Genomic DNA, 23696 nt, shown 5'->3' with positions numbered 1-23696 from the left:
TGCATAGAGGGCGTTGTGTCGTCAGCGGGCGGCTGGATGTGTGTTGAGAGGCCGTGCCGAAAATCCGCCTCATTGCACCCAAATCGCCACTGGACCGCCACCTGGAACCAAATCGACAACGACGACGCGCAATGACGCACCACGCACCCCGCCCGTCCAACTCGTCTCGTCAACTCCTCCCAACCCATCCACAACAAACAACCACCCACCATGGTCCTTATCCTCGTCATTGGCGACCTCCACATCCCAACACTGACCCACGACCTGCCGGCAAAGTTCAAGAAGCTGCTGGTGCGTGCGGGGGGCGGCAGCTCATCTCGCCGTCGCCTCCTCCCCAGCCCCCATCTGACACCCCCAGGTCCCGGGCAAGATCGGCCAGATCATCTGCACCGGCAACGTGTGCGACAAGGAGACGTACGACTACCTCCGCACGATCGCGCCCGAGGTGCATGTGGTCCGCGGCGAGTTTGACGACGTGAGTGGGAGAGCGGGGTGGGAGGGAGGCCGACGGCAGGCTGCGGGCCGTGGGTGTACGCGCCATTGGATTCACCCATGGCTCGCGGCCTGCGAGTACTGGGGTCGTTCGGAGCAGATTGACTGCTAGATGTCGTCAGCAGCCTGCACCGACCGCCCGATGGCCGCAGGCTTCCCCTCCAGCCCTTGCCTTGCCTTCCCCGCCAGCTCACACCGCAGAACTCGCACTTCCCCCTCTCGCTCACCGTCCAGCACCAGTCGCTGAGGATAGGTGCCGTCCATGGTCAGCAGATCGTGCCCGCCGGCGACACCGAGATGCTGGCGGCGCTCGCGCGGCAAATGGACGTCGACGTGCTGGTCAGCGGAGGGACTCATCGGTGGGTTGGCTGCGCGCTGGGGTCGGCGATGGGTGCCCACCCCAAGGGTTGCACCCATGTCCCGACCTCGATGCCGTTCCCCGCTCCCCGCTGACACCCCAGCTTCGAGGCCTTCGAGTTCGACGGGCGCTTCTTCGTCAACCCCGGCTCTGCGACCGGCGCATGGAGCGGCCTGAATGGGTGCGCAGCTTCGGCGACTGCAGCGATAGGCTGACACACGCAGCGACGCGACCCCCAGCTTTGCTCTCCTCGACGTGCAGGGCCCCGTGATCGTGACCTACGTCTACCAACTTGTCGACGGCGAGGTGAGCTTACAATTAACCGAGCAAGCTCACACCCCAGGTCAAGGTCGACAAGGTCGAGTACCGCAAGCCGGACCCACCGCGCGAGTCGCACACGCAGCAGCAGCAGACCGAGGTGTCGGCGTGGTAGAGCGGAGCTTAGCGGCGACGTGCAGCTGAGCGCGACGTCATTGTCGTATTCATAGCGAGTAGACTTTTGTAATGAGAATGTGCTGGTGGGTCGTCGGCGTCGGCCGCCGGCGGCAACGGCAGCCATTGGTGGTACCTGATGGATGATGATTTACGGATCCTCGTCTCCATCTCCATCCGGGATCTGTAGTCGTCTAGCCAGGCTCCTGCCTCACCCCCATGCATGCGAGCTGCGACAACTCCCGGATGCCTGCACGACGCTCGCACCGACTCCCCCGCCCTGACGCCGCAACCTTGGCTGCGCGGCGAAACCTTGGCAGCAGTCCGGCTGGGGCCGGCGCCCGCGCCCGACCCGCGCCGAGTGGCGGAGTCGACGCCACGGCGGCGGCGGCGGAGACGGTGGCGCGGCGGCCTGTGAGAAATGCACGTCTGTCGAGCGACAAGATGCCCCAAGCAACGCCAACGCCCCGTGCACTCTCTCGACATTACTTTTATCATATCAGCAACAACAAACAACAATGAAGGTCCTCGTCCTCGGCGCCACTGGTGAGTCGCCCCCTCCCGGCCTGCCGGCAAAGCTAACCCCCGCCAGGCTTCATCGGCCTGCCCGTCGCGCTGACGCTCTCGCGCGCCGGCCACGTCGTGTACGGCACGACGCGCGACGCCAAGGCCGCGCGCAAGCTGCTCGCGCAGAACGAGATCCACCCTTTGCTGGTGACGCTGGCGACCGAGCGCGGCGACAGCGTGTGGGGCAAGATTGCGGCCGAGGTGGATGTTGGTGAGTTGGGCCGCAGGCCGGCCGTGACGCTGTGACGGCTGTCTACGGCCGGTGAACAGCGGCGCCGAGGCTGGAACCGCACCGCCGCCCAACGGACACCACTGACCTGTGCACATAGTCATCGACACGATCCGCTCGTTCGACGCCGAGGGCCCGCTCAAGTCGTTCCGCTTGGTCGAGTCGCTCGCGACCCGCGGCGGGCCCGCACAGAAGATCACGTACATCTACACGGGCAGCGTGGCCGAGGACGCGCCGTGGCGGTGGGACGTGGAGCGCGAGATCCTCTCGAGTAAGTCGGCCGAACAAGCCAGAGCCCGGCTGACGCCCACACCCAGGCGACAAGGTCAACGGCATCGTCATCCGCCCCGGCGTGCTGTACGGCCGCTCCGGCGCGACGCTCGAGCCGTTCCTCCTCGCGCCGGCGTACGACGCGGGCCGGGCGGGCGCCGAGTTTGAGACGATCGGCTTCGCCGAGACGCGGCTCTCCTTGATCCACCAGGACGACTTGGCCGACCTGTTCCTCCGCGTCGCCGAGCGCGGGCCCCTGCTCAAGGGCCAGGCGTTCACCGCCTCCAACGCGCAGAGCGAGCGCTGGGCCGACATCCTCGACGCTGTCGTGCGCGTCTCGGGCGCGAAGGGATACCGCCTGCGCGCGCCTTCGCCAGATATGCGTGAGTGTGCTGCCCGGGGCAACGCTGACGCCGCTAGCCGTCGAGCAGACGTTCGCGACTGCCGCCAACCTCCGCCCGTCGCTCGCCCTCAGCCTCACGGGCTGGACCCCGCGCAAGCCCGGCCTCGTCGACGGCATCGACTCGTACTGGGCCGCCTTTGCCGCCCACTACGAGGGCCGCAAGACCATTGCCGCGTGGGAGCTGCCCGGCGTCACGCGTCCAAGGACCTAGCGAGCCCCCATAGCCAGCCCAGCCATGTACAATTATGCAAGCGTCTACCGTATCGTACCGCACACTACCGCCGCCGGCCCCACACCGTGTCGTACCACCCCTTCACCATGCTCCCGGACGTCTGCCCGATCCCGAACACTGTCGTCAGCTCGCCCCCTGCCCACACTCACGTTCTCTCTCGTCCGCGTCCATGCCCTCGCGGAACGCCTCGCCCGTCCCCGGCCCAGACTCGGGCACGCTCACGTCCGCGCTGGCGTGGTGCGCCGCGAGGTCCTGCAGCGCGGGCAGGCGCTTGATGAATGCCTGGGACGTTAGTCGTGTCTCGAGTTACGACGCACCCGTAGCAGCGTGCCGAGGAGGTCGTCACCCCGGTCCCAGATCTCGGCGACCGCCCCGCCGAAGCGGTACCACCACCCGCCTTGCCCGACCAGGCTCGACAGGCGCACGGACGGCGCCGAGGCCGTCAGCGCCGCCTTGACGCGCGGGCCGAACGGCGCGGGCACGACGAACTCTGTCAGCTCGCTGCGGCGTTAGTTGGGTGACGGCCGGAGTCGGAAGAAGACACCCACTTGAGACACAGCGAGCTCGCGAGCCACATTGGCAGCTCGGCCTTGGCCCCCGCCCGCAGGTCGGCCTCGCTCGACCCGTCGATGTGCCCCATGCCCGGCACGTCTTGGCTGAAGGTGCAGGCGAGTTTCTGCTGGTCAGCATGGCGTGGGTGCAAGCGTCGGGATTGAACACCCACGTGGTTGTCCGCCAGCACCGCCGTCAACGAGTAGTAGTCGTTATCCATGGCGTGTGCTGCGGCGAGAGAGCGATGGCAAAGTCGACAGACCACTTCCGCAATGTTGGACGCGTCGCGTTTGTCTTTCGTCGCGTCGCGATTTGCTCCCGCCGCCAACCACCACCCATCGAACCAAACAAAAATGCATATGCCAGTGATGCTCTATGAATGCAAGTGATTTATAAATGCTGGGTGTACGATGCGTACGTGTACAGGGTGTACTTTTACTCCTACTCCTACTCCTACTCCTGCGACTGCGATACGCGCGCCATCCACTGCCGCAGCGTGTCGGACAGCACGGCCGGCAGCGCCTCGACGTCGCGCAGCACAACGTAGAACTCGAAGGGGAACGTGTCGAGGTAGCGCTGCATTTCGAGCCGCATCTCGCCGTTGACCGTCGTGTAGTTGACCGTCTGCATCGAGAGGATGGACGTGCGCTGCTGGGGCGCACCGGGCGTGCTGGCACCGCTGGTCGGGGCCGACGGCGCAGTGGTGGTCGTCGTCGCCAACGAGTCGACAATCAGGAAGACGATCATGACGCGCTCCTCGAGGGCGCGGCGGAGCAGCGTGCGCAGTTTGTTGTGGTCCTGGCACACGCCGTCCGAGATGATGATCTGAAGCTGCCACAGGTCGGGCGCCGAGCTGCTGGCCGACTGTTTGTGACGGGCCTCGGCGAGGTACGAGAGCGTGCGCTCGACCAGCGCAGCGACGTCGGTGCGGTGCTGGTCAAACTTGAACGCGCGCATGACCTTGGCACCATCCGTGTCGGAGAACGACTCGCCAAACTCGTGGAGGATGTCGACGCCTTCACCGAACTTGGCGATCGACACCTGGCCAACCTCGAGCTTGGTCAAGGCCTGGGACACCAACGCGAGCGTCTGGTACGCAAGGTGCACCGAGTGCGACTCGGCCATACTGCGTGAGTCGTCGAGCGACAGGAGAACCTGGTACTCGCGCCTGGACGGCTTGGTGCGGCGCAGCCAAATCTTGTCCTTGGTGTACTCGGACGCGATATACGGGATGATCTTGCGCATGTTGAGGCGCTTGCCGGTGCGGAAGTCTCCCTGGAGGCGAGTGGCGAGTGTCGGCTCGAGGATGAGGCGGAGCTGCTCACAGAGCGCGTACGAGAGGTCGGACGTGAGCGCAGCGTACTGGCGCCACTTGTCCTCGGCACCGTCCTCGACATCGATACCCGTAGCAGGTTCCGCGATGGTGAGGTCGATCTGTTCCTCGTCCTCGATGTCCGGCTTGATCTCCGTAGCGAGCGCCTCGCCCTCGTCGACGTCCATGGCGTCGGCAGCGTGGGTAGGGGCGTCGCCGCCAATCTCAGCCTGAGTCAGCGCCTTCTCGGCATTGAGCGAGTCGGCAACCTCCTCCTTGTCGCGCTGGATTGACGCCTCGGTGTCGTGCGGCGGGGGCATGTTCTGGACGGCAGTGTTGTCATCGTCGTCCTCCATGCCAGGCTGCGGGCCATCCTCGGCTTGCTCCTCGTCGTCGACAATCTTCAGGTCCTCCAACTTTTGCTGTTCCTCGCGCGCCGGCCCAAGGGCCTGCATGCTGTCGTCCTGCTCGGCGTCGTTCATGTACTCGACTTGGCCGGGAGCCTGTTCCGGAGCCTCGGGGTTGTCCGAGACCTCCTCACGCTCAGACTCAGCGAGGATCTCGTCACGGCGACGCCGGATCTCCTCCATGATGTCGCCGAGGCTGCGTTCCTGAGGCTGGCTCTGATCAGCGGGCAGCGGTGCGCCGCTCGAGTCGGTGGGACCAGAGGCCTCCTCCTCGTCGGCACCACCGGCACCCTGAGGCGCGCTGGATGCGGCACTGATCGTCAGTCAAGTCCATGTCCCATCACTCACCCTTCGGCTTCAGCCTCGGCCTCATCCTGCTCCTCAGTGGCGCCCTCCTCGCCCTCCATATCCTCGTCCTTCTCCGCTTCCTCCTTGTTGGCCGATCCCTGGCCGCGGCCGGAAGCCGCAGCCTCCTGGGCGGTCGCGTCATTGGAAGCGCTCATGTCGAGGTTCTGGGTGTCCGCCTCCTCCTGTTCGGGGTCGGCGTCGTTCTCCGTAGCGCCCGTAGCGTCCGGAGCATTCTCGTCTTCCTCGCCGCCCTCCTGATCAGAGGTGATGCCGTTGTCTTCAGGCTCCATGCCCTCCTCCTCCTCTCCCTCAGGCATGTTGATGTCGTCGTCAAACGCGTCGTCGTTGCCTTCGTCCATCTTGTCGTCGTCGTCGCCGAGGTCCAGGTCCTCCGGAAGGTCGAGGTTCTCGCCCTCAGGCGCGGCAACATTGTCCTGCTGCGGCGCCTGGTCGGGTCCCTCGTTGTCGTCGTCCATCTCGCCGTCGTCGTGCTCCTCAAACTCCTCACCCTCGCCCTCCTCATCCTCGCCTTGCGGTTGCTGGGTATCTTCGTGCTGGGTATCGTTGTCCTTGGCCTCAGGCTCCTCCTTCGGCTCGTCCTTGTTCTTCTTCTTGTCCTCCTTCTGGCCGTCCTTAGCCGAGAGCTCAGACTCGCCATTCTCCTGAGGCTTCTCGTTCATGAGATCCTCGCGGCTCTCCTCCTCCTTCTTCTCCTCTTCTTCGCCCTCCCAGAACTTCTCGTCGACAGCTCCTGGGTCGAGCGGGTCGACATCGCCAACGTGTTCGTCGAGATCGTCGTCCTCCTCGTCACCGTCGTCGTTCTTGTCGTCGTCGTCCTTCTCCTTCGAATCCTCAAGCGCGCCGTCAAAGTCGTTCTCCATTGAGACCGCATCGTCGTCGTCGTCATCTTCGTTTTCGCCCTTCTCCTGTTCCTCCTCCTCCTCACCACGCAGGCCCTCGACCTGGCTCTCGTCCGTGATCTCCTCACTGACGTTCTTGTCGCCAGATCCAGAGCCCATGCCTGTACCTTCGACCTCGCCGTCCGCGCCGTCGTCCTTGTCGTTCTTGGACTCTTCCTGCGGCTTGCAGAAGCCCTTCTGCGCAATGTCGAGCATGACGCGAGCGACCACATAGTTCAGCTTGAAGATCGACTTCGTGGATTGGACGTGGGCGGCGACCGCCTCGCCGTACGTCTCGGCCAGCGTCTCGACGAAAGGCAGGACGCGAGCAAGGGCAGCGGGTGCATTGGCCGACTCGGTGCCGTCGAGCTCAATGGACAGCGTCGACGCGAAGGCATTGATGCGCGCCACAATCTCGGAAACACGCAGCGACGCGACGGACTTGGCCTGGCGCGAGAGCGAAGACGGGATGTGGGGATACTCGTCGTCCTTGGCCTCGGCCAGAGGTGTAGTGTCGATCGACTGTGCGACGACCAAGAGAGCCTGAAGCAGCGAGTCGCTCTCGTTCCAGATGGACTCGGGGAGCGGCTTGGCAGTCTCCAAAGACTTGGTAGTCGACATGGAGCGCGCAATCACACCGAGGGGAGCGAACAGGTGACGGAGCTCAGGCGACGTAGTGGCACGAGTCTCAGCAGCCTCAGTGACGCGGCGAGCGAGATCGGCCACGCGGGTGACAAGCGTCGCCTCGTCGTGCCCGAACAGCGACCATCCAGCCTCGCGGCTGGACGAAAGCGCCGCCTCGAGGGCAGTCACGAGAAGGCTCGACTCGAGGCGCAGGTCCTGCACGGAGGCCAGGTCGTGTGTGCCGACCTGGGTGCCCTGCAGCTCGCGGAACTGGCGCACGCCGTCCTCGACCTCCTTGAGTGCCTCGTGGAGGTGGCAGACTTCGAGCTCGGCAGTCCTGAGCGCGGCATGGAGCTCAGCGCCGCCAGCGATAGACGACGCCTTGGCGCTGTGGTGCAGGCGGCGGAGCATTGCATTGAGCTTGTTGAGTTGCTCCAGCTGCGTGGCGAGGATAACGTGCTCGCCGAGAGCGGCGTTGAAGAGCGACTCGCAGAAACCGATACCGCGCGCGAGGTCCTGCGATGCAATGTCCGGGCTGTGGCCGTTAAACGCGGCGCGCAGGGCGGTCATGAGGACCGCCTGGCGGTGCGAGTAGTCCGCGACCTTGGTCACGGCCGCGAGGTCAAACGACACGGGCAGGTCGGTAGCCGTAAGGCCCTGCATTCCCGCGAGCCAAGTGGTCGACTGCTGGCGTGCAAGCTTGTCAGCAGGCACGCTCTGCGAGAAGCCCGAGGCGCGGAGCGACTTGAGCAGGTCAGCGAACGCCTTGCGCTTCCGGCTAGTCAAGTTGTTGACAATCTTGGTGTTCTCCTTTGTGAGCGTCGCGGGTGTAGCCTTGCGGAGGTCCTCGGCGGACTCGATGATGTTGATGGCCATCGACTCGAGCTGCTCGGACTCGGTGGCATTCACTGCCTCGCGAGCACGCGTGTGCACGGTGGTGTAACGGGTAAGCGTCTCATCCAGCTTGGCGAGGATAGACGGCACGGCAGGTGACACCTCGGAGCGCGTGACCACAGCCGCAGAGTTGAGGGGGGTGACCTCGAACAGATTCGTCCGTACGGCCGCCACAGTCGTTGCCGAGTCCTGAGGACAGACAGAGTTCATGTCCATCATGATCGGCGCCACCGGCTGCATGAGTACCTCACGGAACTTGCGGATGTTCTTGTGCAGCTGGCGATGCGACTTCTGCGCGCTGGCCTTGAGGGCAAAGACGTTAATGTCCTTCCAGCTCGCGAGCTTGACGTAGTCCTTGACGGCGCCGTCGATGATCTTGCGCTGGCGACCGAGAGACTCCGCAACACTTGGTGCGAACAGGCGGGCATTGGCGATGACGTTGTGCAGAAGGCTGGCGATCTTGTCGAGCGCAGCTGCGCCAGTCGCCTCCGCAGCGACGAGCTCGGTCGCCATGCGCTGGAACGCGGAGAGCACACCGAGGCGGTACTCGTACTGGCCGAGAGTCGCGTGGGTGATGTACTGCGACACGACGGGAAGTGCGGTCTCGAGGTACTTGTCGATGTCCTCGGCGCCGACGGTGCCGTGGATGAGCGCACCGTACAGGCGAAGCGTGAACTCCTCGTCGGGGACAGTGTAGAGCTCGGCCTGGTCATCGAGGAGACGCACCCATGACGCGAGTTCGAGGCGGCGCCACGCCACGATGAGGCTCGAGAACTCCATCTGGAAGCTCTTGAGCGAGTTGTCACGGTTGGCATACGGCTCCCAGTCGTCCGTGTGGAGCAGGAGCGACTCGAGCGCCGCGAGCACAAGGGCAACGGGGCTTCGTACGTCAATGTTGAGGATGCGCAGCACGCGGTCGCGGATGTGCTGGAGGACCATCTGGTCTGGCCACTCGGCGACCAGCTCGTCAAGGCGCGTGCGCAGGCGGTCGAGAATGGCATTGGCCTTGCGCACCTCGAACTCGTTGGGCGAGAAGTAGAAGTTGGACTTGGCGCTCGCCGTCTTGATGTCTGCGTGGCGGCGGTGCAGCGTGGCGACTTGGAACGCGAGCGAGCTGGCGTCCAGGTCGTCCTTGAATGCGTCGGGCTTGAACAACGACAGAACGTCATCGATAGCAGCCTTAAGGGTGCCGCTGAGTGCGGACGAGCCCTTGGCGCCAAACGAGCCGACGACAAGCGCGTGGAAGGCGGAGATGTGAGGCGAGCTGAACCTGGCCTTGCTCTTGTGCACAGGCTCCTCTTCCTCGACCTTCTTCTTCTCCTCGAGGTCGTCGCCGTCGAAGGTAGGGAAGAGCTGGGCGAACTCCTTCTCCTCCTCGAGCTCCTCATCAGAAAGAACCTCGATGTCGGTCTTGCGGACACGGTAGAGACTCTCTTCCTCCTGCTTCTCCTGCTGCTCGCGGAGGCGGATGGCGCTCCAGGTGGCGTAGAGGCGGTCGAGACCGCTCACGAGGCCTGGAATGTGGGCGACGCGTTGCTCGGGCTGCACGGCGTCGCGCGCATGTGCGAGGGTAATGAGCAAGTCGGTGCGAATACCCTGCGGCGAGGGCTCGCCCTTGGGCACCGGCAAAGACTGGAGCACAGGGAGCGACGCGACCGCGGGGAATGAGACAATAGGCGTGACGGCCGCTGGCGGTGCGGCGTTGCGCAGTTCAAGGGCACGCGCAAGGCAGCGCATACCAAGCTTGGAGAAGAGGATAGCCGTAGCGATAGGCTGCGACAAGTCGTCCAGGTCGGTGTAGTTGGCCGTGATACGCTGAACGAAAGCACCCGAGGCGAGCTGGAAGCCCTCCTCGCGAGCCATGGCATTGGACTGGTCCTGGGCCAGTGCGTCGACCAGAGACGCAGCACCCTTGTCGCTGAACACGTCACCGAGGAACGAGAAGACTTCGTTGAACAGGTGTCCGAGGCGAGCGGCATTGGTGGGCCGGTCGATCGTAGGGCCGAGGTTGTCCTGCTCAGCCGCGAGGGTCGCAATGCGTTCAGTGAGGGCTGCAGCACGCTTCGAGTCGCTGACACCCTTGAGCTTCTCTTCCGAGTGGCGCACGACGTCGAGCTCCTCCTCAGCGAGAGCGAGCTGGGAGGCGACGACCTCACCCAAGAGGACGCGCCTGACTCCAGGGTCGATAGGCACGTTGGTCACGAACAAGTCGAGAATAAATCTCGACAGTCCGTTCCACAAGTGGCCAACGGCAGTGAGGCTCTGCTCACGCTGCGCCTCAGCAAGAGCAGGGGCAAGGCGGTTGGAGAACGACTCTTGGAGATAGGCGAAGGCCGCCTCCTCGTCCTGCGTTGTCGGGGCAGTCTCGCGGCGCAGGATGGGGTTACCCGCGTCGTCCACAGCACCGGAAGTACCGAAGGCGCCAAGGATGACGAGCAAGAGCACGTGGGCCACGCCAAGCGCCTTGTTCACGCGGTCGTGATCACGGCCCGCGCTCCAGAGCGTGCTCTGGGTGGTGAAGGTGAGGGCGTCGTCCATGACAGCGATCTGGGCCATCGGCACCGCCTTGATGGAGCTGAAGCGGAGGGACGACGCCAGGCCGACGGGCGCGAAGAGAGTACCGGGGCTGCCCTCGTGCCAGAGGCGGCGGAGCCAGCCACCAATGGCGCCGAACACACGGCCGGTGGACGCGTCGCCGAGGAGGCTCTGGATCTGGAGCAGGTCTTCGGGGCGCGAGTCGGTCGAACCGGCCAGGAGGGCCAGCGTCTTCTCGTTGGACGTCTTGTGTACGACCACCTCGGTGAGGAGGTCAAGCTCGATCACGCGAGCGACAGCGGCGTTGGACCAAGGCTTATCGCTGGCGGTAGACTCCTCGAGAACCGGGCGGCGAGGAAGCGAGTCGATGAGCGCGGAGAGCTCGGCGACAACCTCCTCCGTCAAGTTCTTGGATGCCGCGGCCAAAGCGTACACGGCGTTCAGGCGGAGCTTGAGGTCGGACACACCGTCAAGGCGAGCAACGAGCGACGCAAGGGTCGAGCGGTCCTGCGTCGACAGCTGACCCGCACGGAAGAGGGACCAGACCGGCGCCTGGCCGAGACCAGTAGTCAGCTGAGTGGCCTTGGCGAGCTTCTGCACGGATGCAAGGGCCGCCTTGGTGACATTAGCGGGCAGAACAGCAAGCTGGTCCTGCAGCCAAGAGGCAAGGAGCTGGATGGACGAGTAGTCGAATGTGTCAGACTTGGAGTGCTCCTCGACGAGGTTGAGAAGCATGGCGATCGTCTCTGTGGCACCGAGCTGGGCAGTCGGGTCCGCAGATGACAGCGACGAGAGAGCAAGCTCGGGGACGAGATCGCGGAGCAGCGTCAGGAAGGGGTAAACTGCGTCGCCAACAGTTGGCTTGCGGCGCGAAGACGCGCGGCGGGCAGAGTGGGCCGAGAGGGCGAGAATCGACTTGCCGTTGGCCGTGTCACCGATCCAGGCGGTGGTGGTGTCCTTAGCAGCAAGGTTACGCAGCGCAACCTGGAGAGCACGGAAGAGGGCAAACGGTGCGGGCAGGGCGACGTTCGGGTCGAGGGAGGCGTCGAACGGCAGCTCAGCGACCAGGGGCGGGGTGATGCCGCTGGCAGCGAGGCCATTGACCTCCGACACCAGAGTTGAAGCGACGGCTGGCGAGGCAAGGAACTGCACAGCCTGGGCGAGGAGCGCGTCGTTTTCGTCACCCAGTTGGGCGAAGCGAGCGAGGAGCGACAACGCCACCTGGCTCTGCTGGGTAGCCAAGTCGGCCACAAAGGGCGCAGTGCCGACCTCAGGAACGTACGACGCATGTAGCTTCTCGGTGTACCGGAGGACGGCTGTTTCAGAGAGTGCGAAGGAGGCGGGCACAGTGGCGGCGTATTCCTCGGGCGCAGCGTCGACGAACAGCTCGACACCACGGTTCCTCATCGCACGCGACAGCTCGCCGTGGCGGGGGTCGTAAGTCATGAACAGGCGGAAGTTGGGGTGCGGGGTGATGACCTCGGGCACACCGGACGCCGAGCCCTTCTCGCTCATGACGAGCACACCGTCAATCTCACACAGCGAGTTGAGACGGTCGAGAACGGAGGCGCTGCACAAGTTGGCGTCGGAGACGAGGAACCAGCCACCGGTTCGGATCGCGTCGAGGAGCTGGCCGTCGACCCAGGCGAAGCCCGAGGCGTTGGGGCTGGCGCGAGCGACGTCAGCGACGGCGTGCTGCGCAGCAGTCGTGTCGACGACGGCGGAGAGCTCGGAGAGGATGCTCGAGGCGCATTGGACAAATCCAGCAACGGCGTCGAGCTGGCGCGGGTCATTGCAGCGCTCCCTAGCCGCCTTGAGCTCCGCCACACGGGAGGAGGCAGCCGGGTGCGCGTCGGCCGCCACCTCCATAGCGCGGCGGGTGGCCTGCAGTGCGTGGTCGATGACGCGGAAGGCATCCTGCTGCTCGAATGTACCGAGGATTTCGGAGGTGTCAACACCAGGGTGCATGGCGAACTCGCCAAGAGGGCGGCCAGCAGCCGAAGCGATCGCGCGCACAAGATCGCGCTTGCCGCGGCCGTTGTCGCCGGCGAGGATAACCAGCCATCCCATCTCGACCGTCTTCAAGATGCTCTCGGCGAGAGGAAGCTGGTGGTGCGCAATGTCGAGGTCGACGGTCGCCGCATGCGCACGAGGAACGGCGGCGTGGCCGATCTGCAGCCACGAGGGAGTGACGAAAGGCATGGGGCGGGTGAACTCAGGCGCTGACCCGAACACGCTCTCGAAGACGCGCGAAACCGCAGCTCGGTCTGCGAGGTTGCGGAATCGCTGCAAGTACACCGTACGCAGGTGCTCGATCGGGTGTGCAGTCAACTCAAGGCCGTTGCGCTTCGCAAGAAGGCCAAACCAACGGAACAGGTCACGCAGGTTGAACTCCCATGGCGAGCCTTCGCGACCAATCGTGCGGGTCACCATCGTCGCCTCGCGGATCGCCTCGTTGAAGGTGATCATCTGCTGGACGACCTCGACAGGTGCGGACGAGTTGAGGCCGCGACAGATAAGCAGCAAGTCTTCCGGCGTGTGCTCCTGGAGGTAGACCTTGGTGAATCGGTTCAAGAAGGACTTGGGCAGACCCTTACGTCCACCTCCCTGGGTGAGGGGGTTCTGGGCCGCGAAGACACGGAAGTCGGGGTGGCGGTCGAACGAACGGCCCAGTTCGGGAATGTAGACGGTTCCACGGTGGTCGAGCACGGCGTTGAGACCCTCAAGTACGGTCTGGGACGCAAGGTTCATCTCGTCAAGAAGGACCCAGTCGCCCTTCTGCATTGCGTCGAGGAAGGCGGCGTCGCGCCACTGGAACTCGCCAGCCGCGCCGCCTTCAACAGGCAAGTCGGAGCCGAACAGGTCGATGAGGTCGGTCTGGTCGGACAAGTTGATGCGCTGAAGCGTGGCACCGGCTGTAGCCGCCAGGGCGGAGACCAGGCTGGTCTTACCGACACCAGGGGAACCCTCGAGGAGGATGGCCTTGGGGAGCTGGCAACCACGGAGCACGCGCATGGCGTTGAGAGCCGTCGTAGGGGCCTCGAAGCGGAACGCGGTGTCCACAACCGGAAGCTCACCACGCTGGATGCTGAAGCCACCGATGGAGACAGTGGTAGGCGTGACCATGAACGAAGCGTTGGACGGGGCCCGGTTGTCGTCGCCGAGGGTTGCAGCCATCTTGGTGAGCACTTCCATGCAGTCGTTCCTCAGCGTCGCCACTGAGGCCACCGAGGACCCAGCGACCTGAGGCAGCGACTCGAGACCGTCGACAATGACCATCTGTCCACCGTGGTGGAACGCCGCAGGGACGCTAAGGGTGCCGCTGTCGTACATTTGGTTGGAGAAGTTGACCCAGGCGAGGATATCACGCAGACCCAGGCCGCTCGAGTCGCCGACACGCTCGCCGAACCACTTGATGAAGTCGAGGATCAACGGTCCGGAGGGGATGAGGGCATCGTGGCGCCACGACTGGCCGATGATCTGGAGCATATCGTCGCGGTTACCGAGAGCAGGCACCCAGATCTCGGTGAAACGGTTACGAAGGGCCGGCGAAAGCTCCTTCTTGCCAAAGTCGCCACCGGGGTTCATGGTCGCAACGACGTGGAAGCGGGGGTTGGCAACGATAGTCGCCTCGTCAATGTCCACACCGCCCTTCTCAGCCAGGACGAGGGTACGTCCCGGCTCGAGCACCGAGTTGAGACGCTCGAGAACCGAGTCGTCGGCGAGGGATACTTCGTCGAGGAGAAGTAGATCACCATCGGTCATGGCGTGAATGAGGGGGCCATCGACCCACTCAAACAGCGCCGAGAACTTCTTGACCTCGCGCTGGATGTCGAGGACAGTGGCGCGGTCAACACCGTCGGTCTTGAGCAGCTGGGTGCAGAGAGCGGCGAGGTCGTCGTCCGTCGCAGCCGGGTCGACAGTGGTGAGCTCGCTCAGCCGCGCGATGACCTTTGAGCGGCGCTCGAGCCTGTTTCGCACCGGACGCTGACTACCGAGCAAGTCGGCAGTCTCCATGTTCTGGTGACAGTTGATACCGACAAGCTTTTGGCCAAACGCAGCAGCGAGGACCTCGCACACTGATGTCTTGCCACAACCCGTCTCGCCGACGAGCAGCACCGGCTCATCGTGGGCCGATGCAGTGGCGACGAGAGTGAACAGGCGCTGCATGGCACGCGTCCAGACCATGCCGCTCTTCGGGACCTCCTTGAAGGGCAGGCGGGAGAAGATGTTGTCGTTGCCAAAGAGCTGGTACATGTTGTCGACGTCGATCTTGACCTTCATGATCTTTTCGATCACCTCCTGGATGACAACCTTGTCCTCGTCGGCGCGGGCACGCTCAGCAAGAAGCATGTAGCCGTCGTTGGCGAGCTGGTCGTAGCCCACCGCGCCGCGCTCTGCCCATCGGAAGAGATCACGAAGGGTTGCAAACGACGACTTGGACTCGAAGACGCGCGATGCCTGACGACGGTGGCGGAGTTCCTCAAAGACCTGAACAATCTTCTTGGCGTACGTTGGGGCGATGGCGCAACGCTGACACAGGATGGTCTCCAGCTCGTCCTTGGGCACGTCGTCAAAGTGAACCTCGAGGAAGCGGTTGCGGAACGCGCGCGAGAGGACCTTACGGCCGGCGTACAGACCAGGAGGGTTCTGCGTGGCGAAGAGGATGAAGTTGGGGTGGGGCTTGATAACCTCCTGAGTTTCGGGGATAACCAGCTCGCGGTTGTCGTCGAGGAGACGGTTGAGAGCCTCCAAAACATCAGTCGGGGCGAGGTTCAACTCGTCGAGCACGATCCAGTGGCCCTGACGAACAGCGGTGACAAGCAAGCCCTCCTGGAAGACGAGGTTGCCCGTCTGGGGGTCGGTGACATACGTGCCGAGGTACTCCTGAATGTCCGTGTGCTCGTGGTTGTTGATACGCACAAACCTGTGGCCGGTTGCACGGGCAAGGAACTCAACAGCAGAGGTCTTACCAGCCGAAGTCGGACCCTGGATGAGCACGGGGTAGCGCTTGGTCAAGATGACACGGGCGAGGTCCGAGAGCTTGGCCTGCACGGACGGCGTGATAATATACCGCGACTCGCCTGCCGGCGGCAACGGCCCGCGCTTGAGCCAGAACGCGCCGAAACGAACGTAGTCGTCCGCGTCGAGTCCAGGAGGGAGAGTTGGGACCTGGGCGAGGACAGCACGCGCGTTCTTCATTGGACCGAGGATGTACTTCTCCAGCACTTCCTTGGCCTTGCGCGACGACTCGGCGTCGAGAGACATCGTGAAAGCCATCAGGGTGCCCTCCCACAGGCCGCGACGAAGGCCAAAGATCGGTGCGGACTGCACAGCAAACATGAGCGAGCGAGCGAGTGTGCGCATGCTGTAGTGTGGGGCGGCGTTGGAGCCGTCGACGATCTCCTTCGATGCCGACAGGCGCTTGAGCGTGGTGTACAGCTCGACAACGTCGAGAATCACAGCGCGGTCGCCGGCGGCGGCGTCACCGAGATATCCCTCGACGATGGCGATGAGCGCCTCGCGGTCGTCATCAGGAGGAGGGACGTAGAGCTCTGTGAACCTTGAACGAAGACCAGGCGGGAGGTCCTTCTTGCCAACATCTGTCGCGGGGTTCATGCATGCGAAAAGGCGGAAGTCCGGGTGGCGGGGGATAGGCTCGACGTCGCCGCGCTCTGTGAGCACGAGCGACGCGGTGGACGCCTCGAGGATAGTAGCGATAGCCTCAAGCGTCTCCTGGGACGCAAGGTTGACCTCGTCGAGCAGGATCCATTCGCCGTTCTTGAGTGCCTTGACGAGCGGGCCCTCGACGAACGAGAAAACAAGCTTGGACTTCATCTTGACGTGGTGGAGGTCAAAGTCGGCAATGTCGACAAGGAGAGCCTGCCACAGAACGGCAGCGCGGGCGGCCTTGTCGACTACCTTGCGGCGCTTGCGGGGGTCGGCAGAGTCAGGCTCGGGGGCCTCAGCCTTGGTCTTGGCGAGCTTGTCGACCGCACGGCGGGCAGAGGTCGCCCAGAGGTCGGCACAGCGTCCCCACTTGCGCGCAGAGAGGGCTTTCGCTGCCACCTCGAGGTAGGTGCCGTTCTGGGCCTTGCCGATGCTGAAGGTCTCGGTGAAGAGCTTCTGCCAGCGGGTGTGGAGGGTGCGCGCCGCCGAAGCCGCGTCAATTGGCTTGAACCCACCGACAAGGTCGGATGTCTCGGTCTGGGTGGACAGGTTCAAAGCAGTCATGGGCTTGCCGACGAGCGTGGCAAGATGCTGCACGGAGGTGGTCTTACCAGTACCGGTTTCACCGACAAGGAGGGTCGGCTCGGCGAGAGCAACGGCCGCGGCGATGCGCTCGAGCGTGACGAGCGAGGGGCGGGTAAGAGCGTACGGGCGCGAGTCGTCCGAAACAGCACGGCGCTTCTTGCCAACGAGGGCATCGACAGAGTAGCGTCCGACGTGGATTTGAGAAGCTCCCTTCTCGGCCTCGAGACGAGGGCGGCGGCTTGTAACAAGCGACACTGCGCGCTCCTCGTCCATTCCGACACCAGCGGCGATGGCAGCGAGCATCTTGCTCTCCTTCTCTGCCGAGCCCTTGCGGTTGTCGAGGGACGCGATGAAGATGTCACCTGCCTCGAGCACCACCTCGTCCTGGAAGACCGAGTTGGCAAACGCGCCAGCACCCGAGGCTTCCAATGCGGCGAGGGAGGCGGCAGGAGGCAGGGCGCGCTGAACGCGTGCACACCACTTCTCGAGGTCGCGGAGACCGATATCACGTGCCTTGACCTGGCCCGAGGTCTTCGACAGCGGTCGCAGGTCGCGCCAAATGGCGACAAGCGCGGACGTGACTGACGATGGGAGGCGGCCAAACTGGGCCGTCAGGATCTCGAGGATGTCCGCGTCCGAAGGCGAGTCCAGGGGCACCTCGACGACGTCCTGGTGCCCAAAGAATGTCGGGGGTGTCGGTGCGTCGGACCGAACAGTACGGGTCGCAAACACGGCAAACCCGTCTCCGGCCTCAATCTCGTCGCGACCGGGCACGGCAAGAGTGGCGCGGCGACCGACGCGGCCGAGGTGGAGCGACTTGGTCAAGCCCGAGATGGTGACGAGCATCTCGAGGCTCGCCTTGTCGATGTCCTCAAATACGACCCAGCGGCCGGCGCGCACGGCCTTGGCGAGCGCACCCTCCATCCACTCAAACGTGCCGGGCTTGGTCGGCGAGGAGACGTACGTGCCGATGAGGCTCTTGACGTCGATGGTCGTGTCCGCCAGGGGAATAGTGAGGATGCGGCTCGTGGCCAGATGAGAGGGGTACAGCTGGGCCGAAAGGTGCTGCACGATATGTGTCTTGCCTGCTGATGGCGGGGCGGAGATGAGGACGGGCAGCCCGCGTTCGAGGCGCGGTGCGATGGCCTCGGTCGCGGCCGTCATGGCGGCAGTCGCGACGTGTATCAATGTGGGCGAGGCGGGCGTCGGTGCCGAGTGCCGCAGGAACAGGTGGTCTCCGATAACCACAGTACGGGGTGCGAAATCCACCACACTGACCGAAGCCGCGTCGGTGGCCTCCTCGGCAGTGGCCCAGTCCGCCTCGTAGGCGGCTACTCGCCGCGCCTCGATAACCGGGAGTACCCAGCCGTCCGCGACGGTCGGCACCGCCGCGCCATCAACCAGCGCATAGCCAGTGACAATCGGCGCGTCCGCGTCTCCAAGCGACTCCCTCTCCTTCTCCTGTCGCTCCGCCTCGCTCCAGCCGCGGATCTTAGCGAGGACGAGCACGGCGAGGAGGCGCACGCCGGGGTCAGCATGTGCCCGGAGGGCATGGAACGGCGCGGTCGGCCAGTCGGCGCGCGCCGCGAGCCCAGGGTCGGCAGTGAGCAGCCTCCAAGAGGCGAGGAGCACGCGCTGGGTGCGTCCGGCGTCGGTCGTGTCGAGCGTGGCGAGGGGCGAGGCGGCGAAGCGCGATGTGGCGAGATACGCGGCGATGGTTCTTCCGTCAGCTCTGCCCCGGGCTAACACTCACGGCCAGAGGTCGGGCCTAGGCTCCGCGAGGGAGGCGAGGACGGCCAGGCGCTCCTCGGCGGCGCTGTCGTCCCCCAGCCAGCGGGCGGCAATGTCGAGGAGGAGCGGGGCGAAGCGGCGCGCGACGGCGGGCGCGAGCGCCTCGTTGCTCGCGAGGCCGCTGAGTTCGGCGAGCAGGGCCGAGGAGGAAGCGGGAGCGGAAGCGCCCTCAGCATAGTAGTCTACAGTGGGCATGGGGATCCCGGGCAGGTCGGCGCGCAGCTGGCGCGCGCGCTGCCCCAGGTCGAGATGGAGTGGCGATGGGGCCCGTGAGCTGCGAGGGTTAGCTACCCGGCCTTCCGAGGACCGGCGACCGGCCGCGACTCACCCCACATCGGTGTCGAGCTGCATCGCAGCGCTGTCGGACATGTTGGTCCTATGCTATGCGATGGTGTCGGTCAACGACGTCAACAAATTTCTGAAGTCACCACCGGCGGTGGACTTCAGAAATCTCGAGCTGCGACGTCGAATTACGTGGAAATTTTAGGTGGAGGTTATCATTGCAGCCTCGCACCGAACGGCACCCAGCCTGACTTTTTTCTGTGAGCTTGATCGTCTGCTCGTCTTCTCGTCTTGTTGCTCACTCTCCCACTATCGACTGCTTCATGCACGCACGCCGCCTCGAGAACGCGACGCCGACCATGATCATGCGCTGACTGAGACGCCGCCGTGTCGGCCCAACTAAACTACCTCTCCCCTCCCTCCCCTCCCCCACAATCCGCATTGCGTGTGTACACTACACCCCGATCTCCCACGGGGTGAAGTGAAGAAAACGAATGCTAGAATGAGGAACCTTGTTCGCGCCGTAGTTCGACGAGTCTCTGACTTGTAGAGGAGAGGAGCCGCGTATCGCGTCAGCCTCCTCCCCTCGTCGGCCTGCGCTGCACATCTAGCCAGTGGACAATGTTGAATGTATGCCGTTGCCCAAGACAATCGCGACCACACGGAATCTGAAATGATATGCATGAATAGCATACACTGGAGTGCTGCAGACTCCACCTGACACACCTACGGCTACATCCACTCCACTGTCTATTGCTGCGCGCCTCCGCCCTGCTGCAGCGACGCCTGCCATGCCTGGACTGTGGGGAGTCAGCTTGGAAGATAATGGCCTCGGAAGCTCAACTCACACTGCGGGTCGTTGACGTCGTAGCCGTATGCGGCCCAGTACTGGGCATACTGTGCCCAGGCCTCGGCGTTGCTGGCGTCTGCTGGTGCCGCACCGGGGTTGGCCTCGGCGCCGGCTCCTCCAGCAGCAGCTCCCTGTGCCTGCTGGTCCTGCTCGATCAGTAATAGCTCAAGGATGTCGACACGACCGCAACTCACGTATCCGCCGTACTGGTCACCACCACCGTAGCCACCGCCACCACCGTATCCTCCGCCGCCGTAGCCACCACCGCCACCACCGCCGCCGGTCCTCGCCTTCTCGTACTCGATGCGGAGGACAACAAGCAGGTCCTCTGCCAATGTCTTGGCGCGCTCAATCTGGTCCTCTCTTGGGGCACTGGGGGGGTGTCAGCTGTGTTCGCAAACAAGACAATGAACTCACACAACGCTGATGTGCATGGCGTCGTCTGATTCCCTGCCTGTCTCATTCTCGAGGAATCCAGATCCTCGTCCCTTGATCTGCACGCGCGCACCCGTCTCGGCCTGGATGTACTTCACAAACATACCCTAGGTGGGTCAGCTAACTTCCCATCATCGCTCTAGCAAACTCACACCTGGGCCAACAACCTTCGCCCTGACGTTGAAGTTCCTCAGAGGCTCAAGGTTGATGAAGAGCTTCTCTTCGGGCCACTTCTGACGCTGAGGCATACCAGCGCCAGGAGGTAGTGGGGCACCAGTCGCGCGCGCACGGGCAATGAGCGTACGCTCCTCGATCAGCGGGGCGAGCTCCTGGTCGATGAGCTTGTTGACCTCGCGCACCGCGGCGTCGAGGATGACCTGCGACTTGGCGACGATGTGGAGGTACAACGGCATCTCTCCGGGGGGCATGCGCGAGCGGTCCGGCGCCCAGATACCCTTGGTCTCGATGGACGCGCCGGTCTCGTCTTGAATCTGCGCGTGTTAGGGCTACGACATAGGCCACTCTCGTCTAGCCACACCCACCTGCTTCTGCGTCGACGCCTTGGTGAGCGTGTAACGGTTGCGCAGGTCGTTGATCTCAATGTCCTTGACAAAGTCGCCCTCGGCGGCGGCGCGCTTGACGAGCTCGGTGCCCGAGGAGCCAGCGGGGCGTAACGAGGCAGCGATCTTGGCGGCGATGGCAGCAGCCTGGGCAGCAGCGTCGGCTGACACGCCAGGTGCTGGCTCCTCGGCGGGGGCGTCCCAACGCGACTTGCGTTCTGTCGACTCGGCCATGGTGGGAGATGGAGGGTTGCGAGCAAAAGGTGCGGTTTTCAAGAGTGCCCTAGCGTTGCTACAGCCTCTTTCGATTCACTGACGATGTCGAGACAGTCGTTGCCGCCGTTGCGTGGATTGACACGAGTAGATGGAGAGCAAGTAATTGTTGTCACTGAGTTGGATGTAGGTTAGCAACCTTGAAAGTGGGCCAGGTGGCGAGTGCCACGTTGGATTTCCCCGCTCAAATCGCCGCCTGGCTGGCTGGTTGTAGGCGTCCTCGAAGTTACAATGACGATGGCGAGCAACAACTTTTGGACAACAACAAGCAGTTCCACTTGGAACAACCACATACACCATGGCCTTCTCTTTCGGTAAGTCAGCTAAGACGTGCTGGGACAGGCAGCTGACAGACCAGGAGGCGGAGCCGCCCAGCAGCAGGCGCAACCACAACAGTCGTCCCTCTTCGGCAGTGAGTTGTTGATGTTGACAGGGGGCAAGCTCACACCACAGACACGGCCGCTGCGTCCAGCTCGACCTCAGGATTTGGAGGTGGCTTCGGTGGGGCATCCACGACCTCGCAGCCAGCAGGTTCAGGCTTGTTTGGCTCGGCCTCGGCGGCCCCAGCAAGCACCGGCACGGGCCTGTTTGGCGCGGCCAAGCCCGCGACAACGGGGCTGTTTGGGCAGAGCTCGACCGGCGCAGCGACGGGCTCGACTGGATTCGGAGGATTCGGCCAGCAGCAACAGCAGCAGCAGCAGCAGCCTGCTGCCACCGGCGGCTTGTTTGGACAGCAGCAGCAACAGCAACAGCAGCAGCCGACTGGCGGACTGTTTGGCCAGCAGCAACAGCAACAGCCCGCACAGACCGGAGGATTGTTCGGACAGCAACAGCAGCAGCAACCGGCCGCGGGTGGACTGTTCGGTCAGCAGCAGCAGCAGCAGCCCCAGCAGCAGCAGACGGGAGGGCTATTCGGACAGCAGCAACAGAAGCCGGCTGGCGGATTATTTGGCTCGACGACCTCACAGCCAGGTGCGGGTGGGCTGTTCGGTCAGCAACAGCAGCAGCAGCAGCCCGCTGCCAGTGGCGGACTATTTGGCCAGGCATCGACAGCACAGCCGGCCGGATCTGGTTTGTTTGGCGCCGCCAAGCCAGGAGGCTCGGGACTGTTTGGCTCGACGACGCAGCAGCCCGCGCAAGGAGGAGGATTGTTCGGCTCGACAGCCCAGCAGCCAGCATCTGGCCTGTTCGGTTCGACCGCTCAGCCCCAGGCGCAGGGTAGCGTCTTCGGTGCGCCCCAGCAGCAGCAGCAGCAGTCCGTGTTCGCCGGCACGACTGCGCCGCTCGCAACATCCATCAACCAGGCGCCCAAGGAGGAGAGCGTGGAACAGCGAGTCTTGAATATTCGAAACGCATGGGACGAGTCGTCGAAGGACTGCCGGTTCAAGTACTTCTTCTACAACGTTGTCGAGCCAGGACAGTCGCAATACTACGGACGGCCACCAGGCGCTACCGACGATGCCAAGTGGGCACGGGCTGTGCGGGACAACCCTGATCCTCAGACGTGAGTCTCACACACAACGCGTCAATCTAACAGCCCAGACTCGTGCCCGTACTCGCCACCGGGTTCGCCGACATCCAGAAGCGTGTGCAAGCGCAGGAACAGCTGGCCGCTGTGCACCAGCAGAAGATCAAGGAGATCAACGGGGCACTGGCCACGCTGTCACAGAAAGCATCCCTCGAATCGTCTGTTCGCCTGACGAACCTGCAAACCAACCTTGCCCAGCTCACCCAACGGTTAATGCACCTCGCTGCCAAGTCGCCATCTTTCGCCCCGGTTCAGTCCAGCGCCTTCCGCCCAGAAGAAGCCGAGATGAAGACGACGCTCGACAACGTCAAGGACGAACTCGACGGTCGTGTCAAGCCGGCCCATCGCAGCGGCACGGTCGGGCTCACGCAGCCACGCCAGCCGGCCTCTCGTGGACGCATGATGGGCCAGGTGAACGAGCTGTGGGGTGCCATTGAGGAGCTGCGTCGACAGCGCCGCGCCCGCGGGGCGGAGAACGTGTCATGGGCGAGCGACGAGAAGCTGCTCAATGAGATTGCGGTGGTTCTCGACCAGCAACAGCAAGCACTGTCCAAGCTGAGTCAACTCGAAAGCGATGCGGTGTTTGACGCCGACGTCATCCGCCAGGGGGTGCCCGAGCTTGAGCAGAAGAAGTGAGAGCGGGTGTCTGGCAGACTAACGAGTAGGCGGGAAAGAGCGCAAGCCGCGGCCAAGAAGCTGGAGGAGGAGCGGCGCCAGAAGCGCGCAGCACAGGAGAAGAGGGTGACGTGGGGGCAGGGGTGGTAGGGTGGAGGAGACGCATACGACGTAGACGTTCAGCATTGGCATTGTGCGTTCATGTATCCTGTTGGCATGTGCAGTGGAGGAGTATGTAGTGGTAGTGGAGGCACAGAGGCGTGCGGAGGGCTCTGCGGGCTCGGAGGTGGCGAGGCGCCGCCGGCTCCGGAGGGTAAGGGGGGGATAAGGTGGGGGAGGCGTTGGGGGTGGAGCGAGGCAGGAGTGAGCCACGAGGTGGCATTCGGAGGCGGCGCGCCACGATCACCTCATAATCCGGCGATCCGGAGTCCGAGCCGGCGGCAGTGTGCGGCGGCGGCTCCGAGCCTCGCCCTCTGTGCGCTCCGTACCCTCCGAGGGCGAAGACGCCGATTCCAGAGGCCGTGTTATCAGGATATCGTTCGACTTTGCGCGA

The 23696-nt window shown here is 64.0% G+C and overlaps 6 protein-coding genes across 6 annotated transcripts; 3 read left to right on the top strand and 3 right to left on the bottom strand.

Moving 5' to 3' along the window:
• Positions 1-210: 210 nt before the first annotated feature.
• Positions 211-1283, top strand: vps29 (Vacuolar protein sorting-associated protein 29; the record flags this gene model as incomplete). Its single annotated transcript, XM_069351064.1, has 6 exons — positions 211-291; positions 359-475; positions 694-851; positions 954-1031; positions 1075-1156; positions 1194-1283. The coding sequence occupies 6 exons, from the start codon at positions 211-213 to the stop codon at positions 1281-1283; spliced, it is 606 nt and encodes a 201-aa protein (XP_069211450.1).
• A 517-nt stretch (positions 1284-1800) lies between these two features.
• Positions 1801-2962, top strand: Q8F55_002466 (uncharacterized protein; the record flags this gene model as incomplete). The annotated part of the gene is made up of 5 exons (XM_069351063.1): positions 1801-1828; positions 1875-2060; positions 2179-2349; positions 2396-2731; positions 2769-2962. 5 exons carry the CDS (start codon positions 1801-1803, stop codon positions 2960-2962), a joined length of 915 nt encoding a protein of 304 aa, XP_069211449.1.
• Positions 2963-3026: 64 nt separating this feature from the next.
• On the bottom strand, positions 3027-3755 carry PSF3 (DNA replication protein; the record flags this gene model as incomplete). The annotated part of the gene is made up of 5 exons (XM_069351062.1): positions 3027-3100; positions 3133-3265; positions 3301-3484; positions 3532-3659; positions 3708-3755. The coding sequence occupies 5 exons, from the start codon at positions 3753-3755 to the stop codon at positions 3027-3029; spliced, it is 567 nt and encodes a 188-aa protein (XP_069211448.1).
• Positions 3756-3988: 233 nt separating this feature from the next.
• On the bottom strand, positions 3989-18969 carry MDN1 (AAA ATPase midasin; the record flags this gene model as incomplete). The annotated part of the gene is made up of 4 exons (XM_069351061.1): positions 3989-5567; positions 5603-18529; positions 18563-18874; positions 18929-18969. The coding sequence occupies 4 exons, from the start codon at positions 18967-18969 to the stop codon at positions 3989-3991; spliced, it is 14859 nt and encodes a 4952-aa protein (XP_069211447.1).
• A 663-nt stretch (positions 18970-19632) lies between these two features.
• On the bottom strand, positions 19633-20961 carry Q8F55_002463 (uncharacterized protein; the record flags this gene model as incomplete). Its single annotated transcript, XM_069351060.1, has 6 exons — positions 19633-19682; positions 19731-19878; positions 19927-20104; positions 20150-20274; positions 20320-20658; positions 20710-20961. The coding sequence occupies 6 exons, from the start codon at positions 20959-20961 to the stop codon at positions 19633-19635; spliced, it is 1092 nt and encodes a 363-aa protein (XP_069211446.1).
• A 337-nt stretch (positions 20962-21298) lies between these two features.
• Q8F55_002462 (uncharacterized protein) lies at positions 21299-23293 on the top strand (the record flags this gene model as incomplete). Its single annotated transcript, XM_069351059.1, has 5 exons — positions 21299-21314; positions 21359-21412; positions 21454-22504; positions 22543-23160; positions 23194-23293. The coding sequence occupies 5 exons, from the start codon at positions 21299-21301 to the stop codon at positions 23291-23293; spliced, it is 1839 nt and encodes a 612-aa protein (XP_069211445.1).
• Between the last annotated feature and the right edge of the window lie 403 nt (positions 23294-23696).

This window comes from Vanrija albida (assembly GCF_041260175.1).
Source record: "Vanrija albida strain AlHP1 chromosome Unknown contig_2, whole genome shotgun sequence".
Lineage (NCBI taxonomy): Eukaryota > Fungi > Basidiomycota > Tremellomycetes > Trichosporonales > Trichosporonaceae > Vanrija > Vanrija albida.
This window is presented reverse-complemented; position numbering and strand designations above follow the sequence as displayed.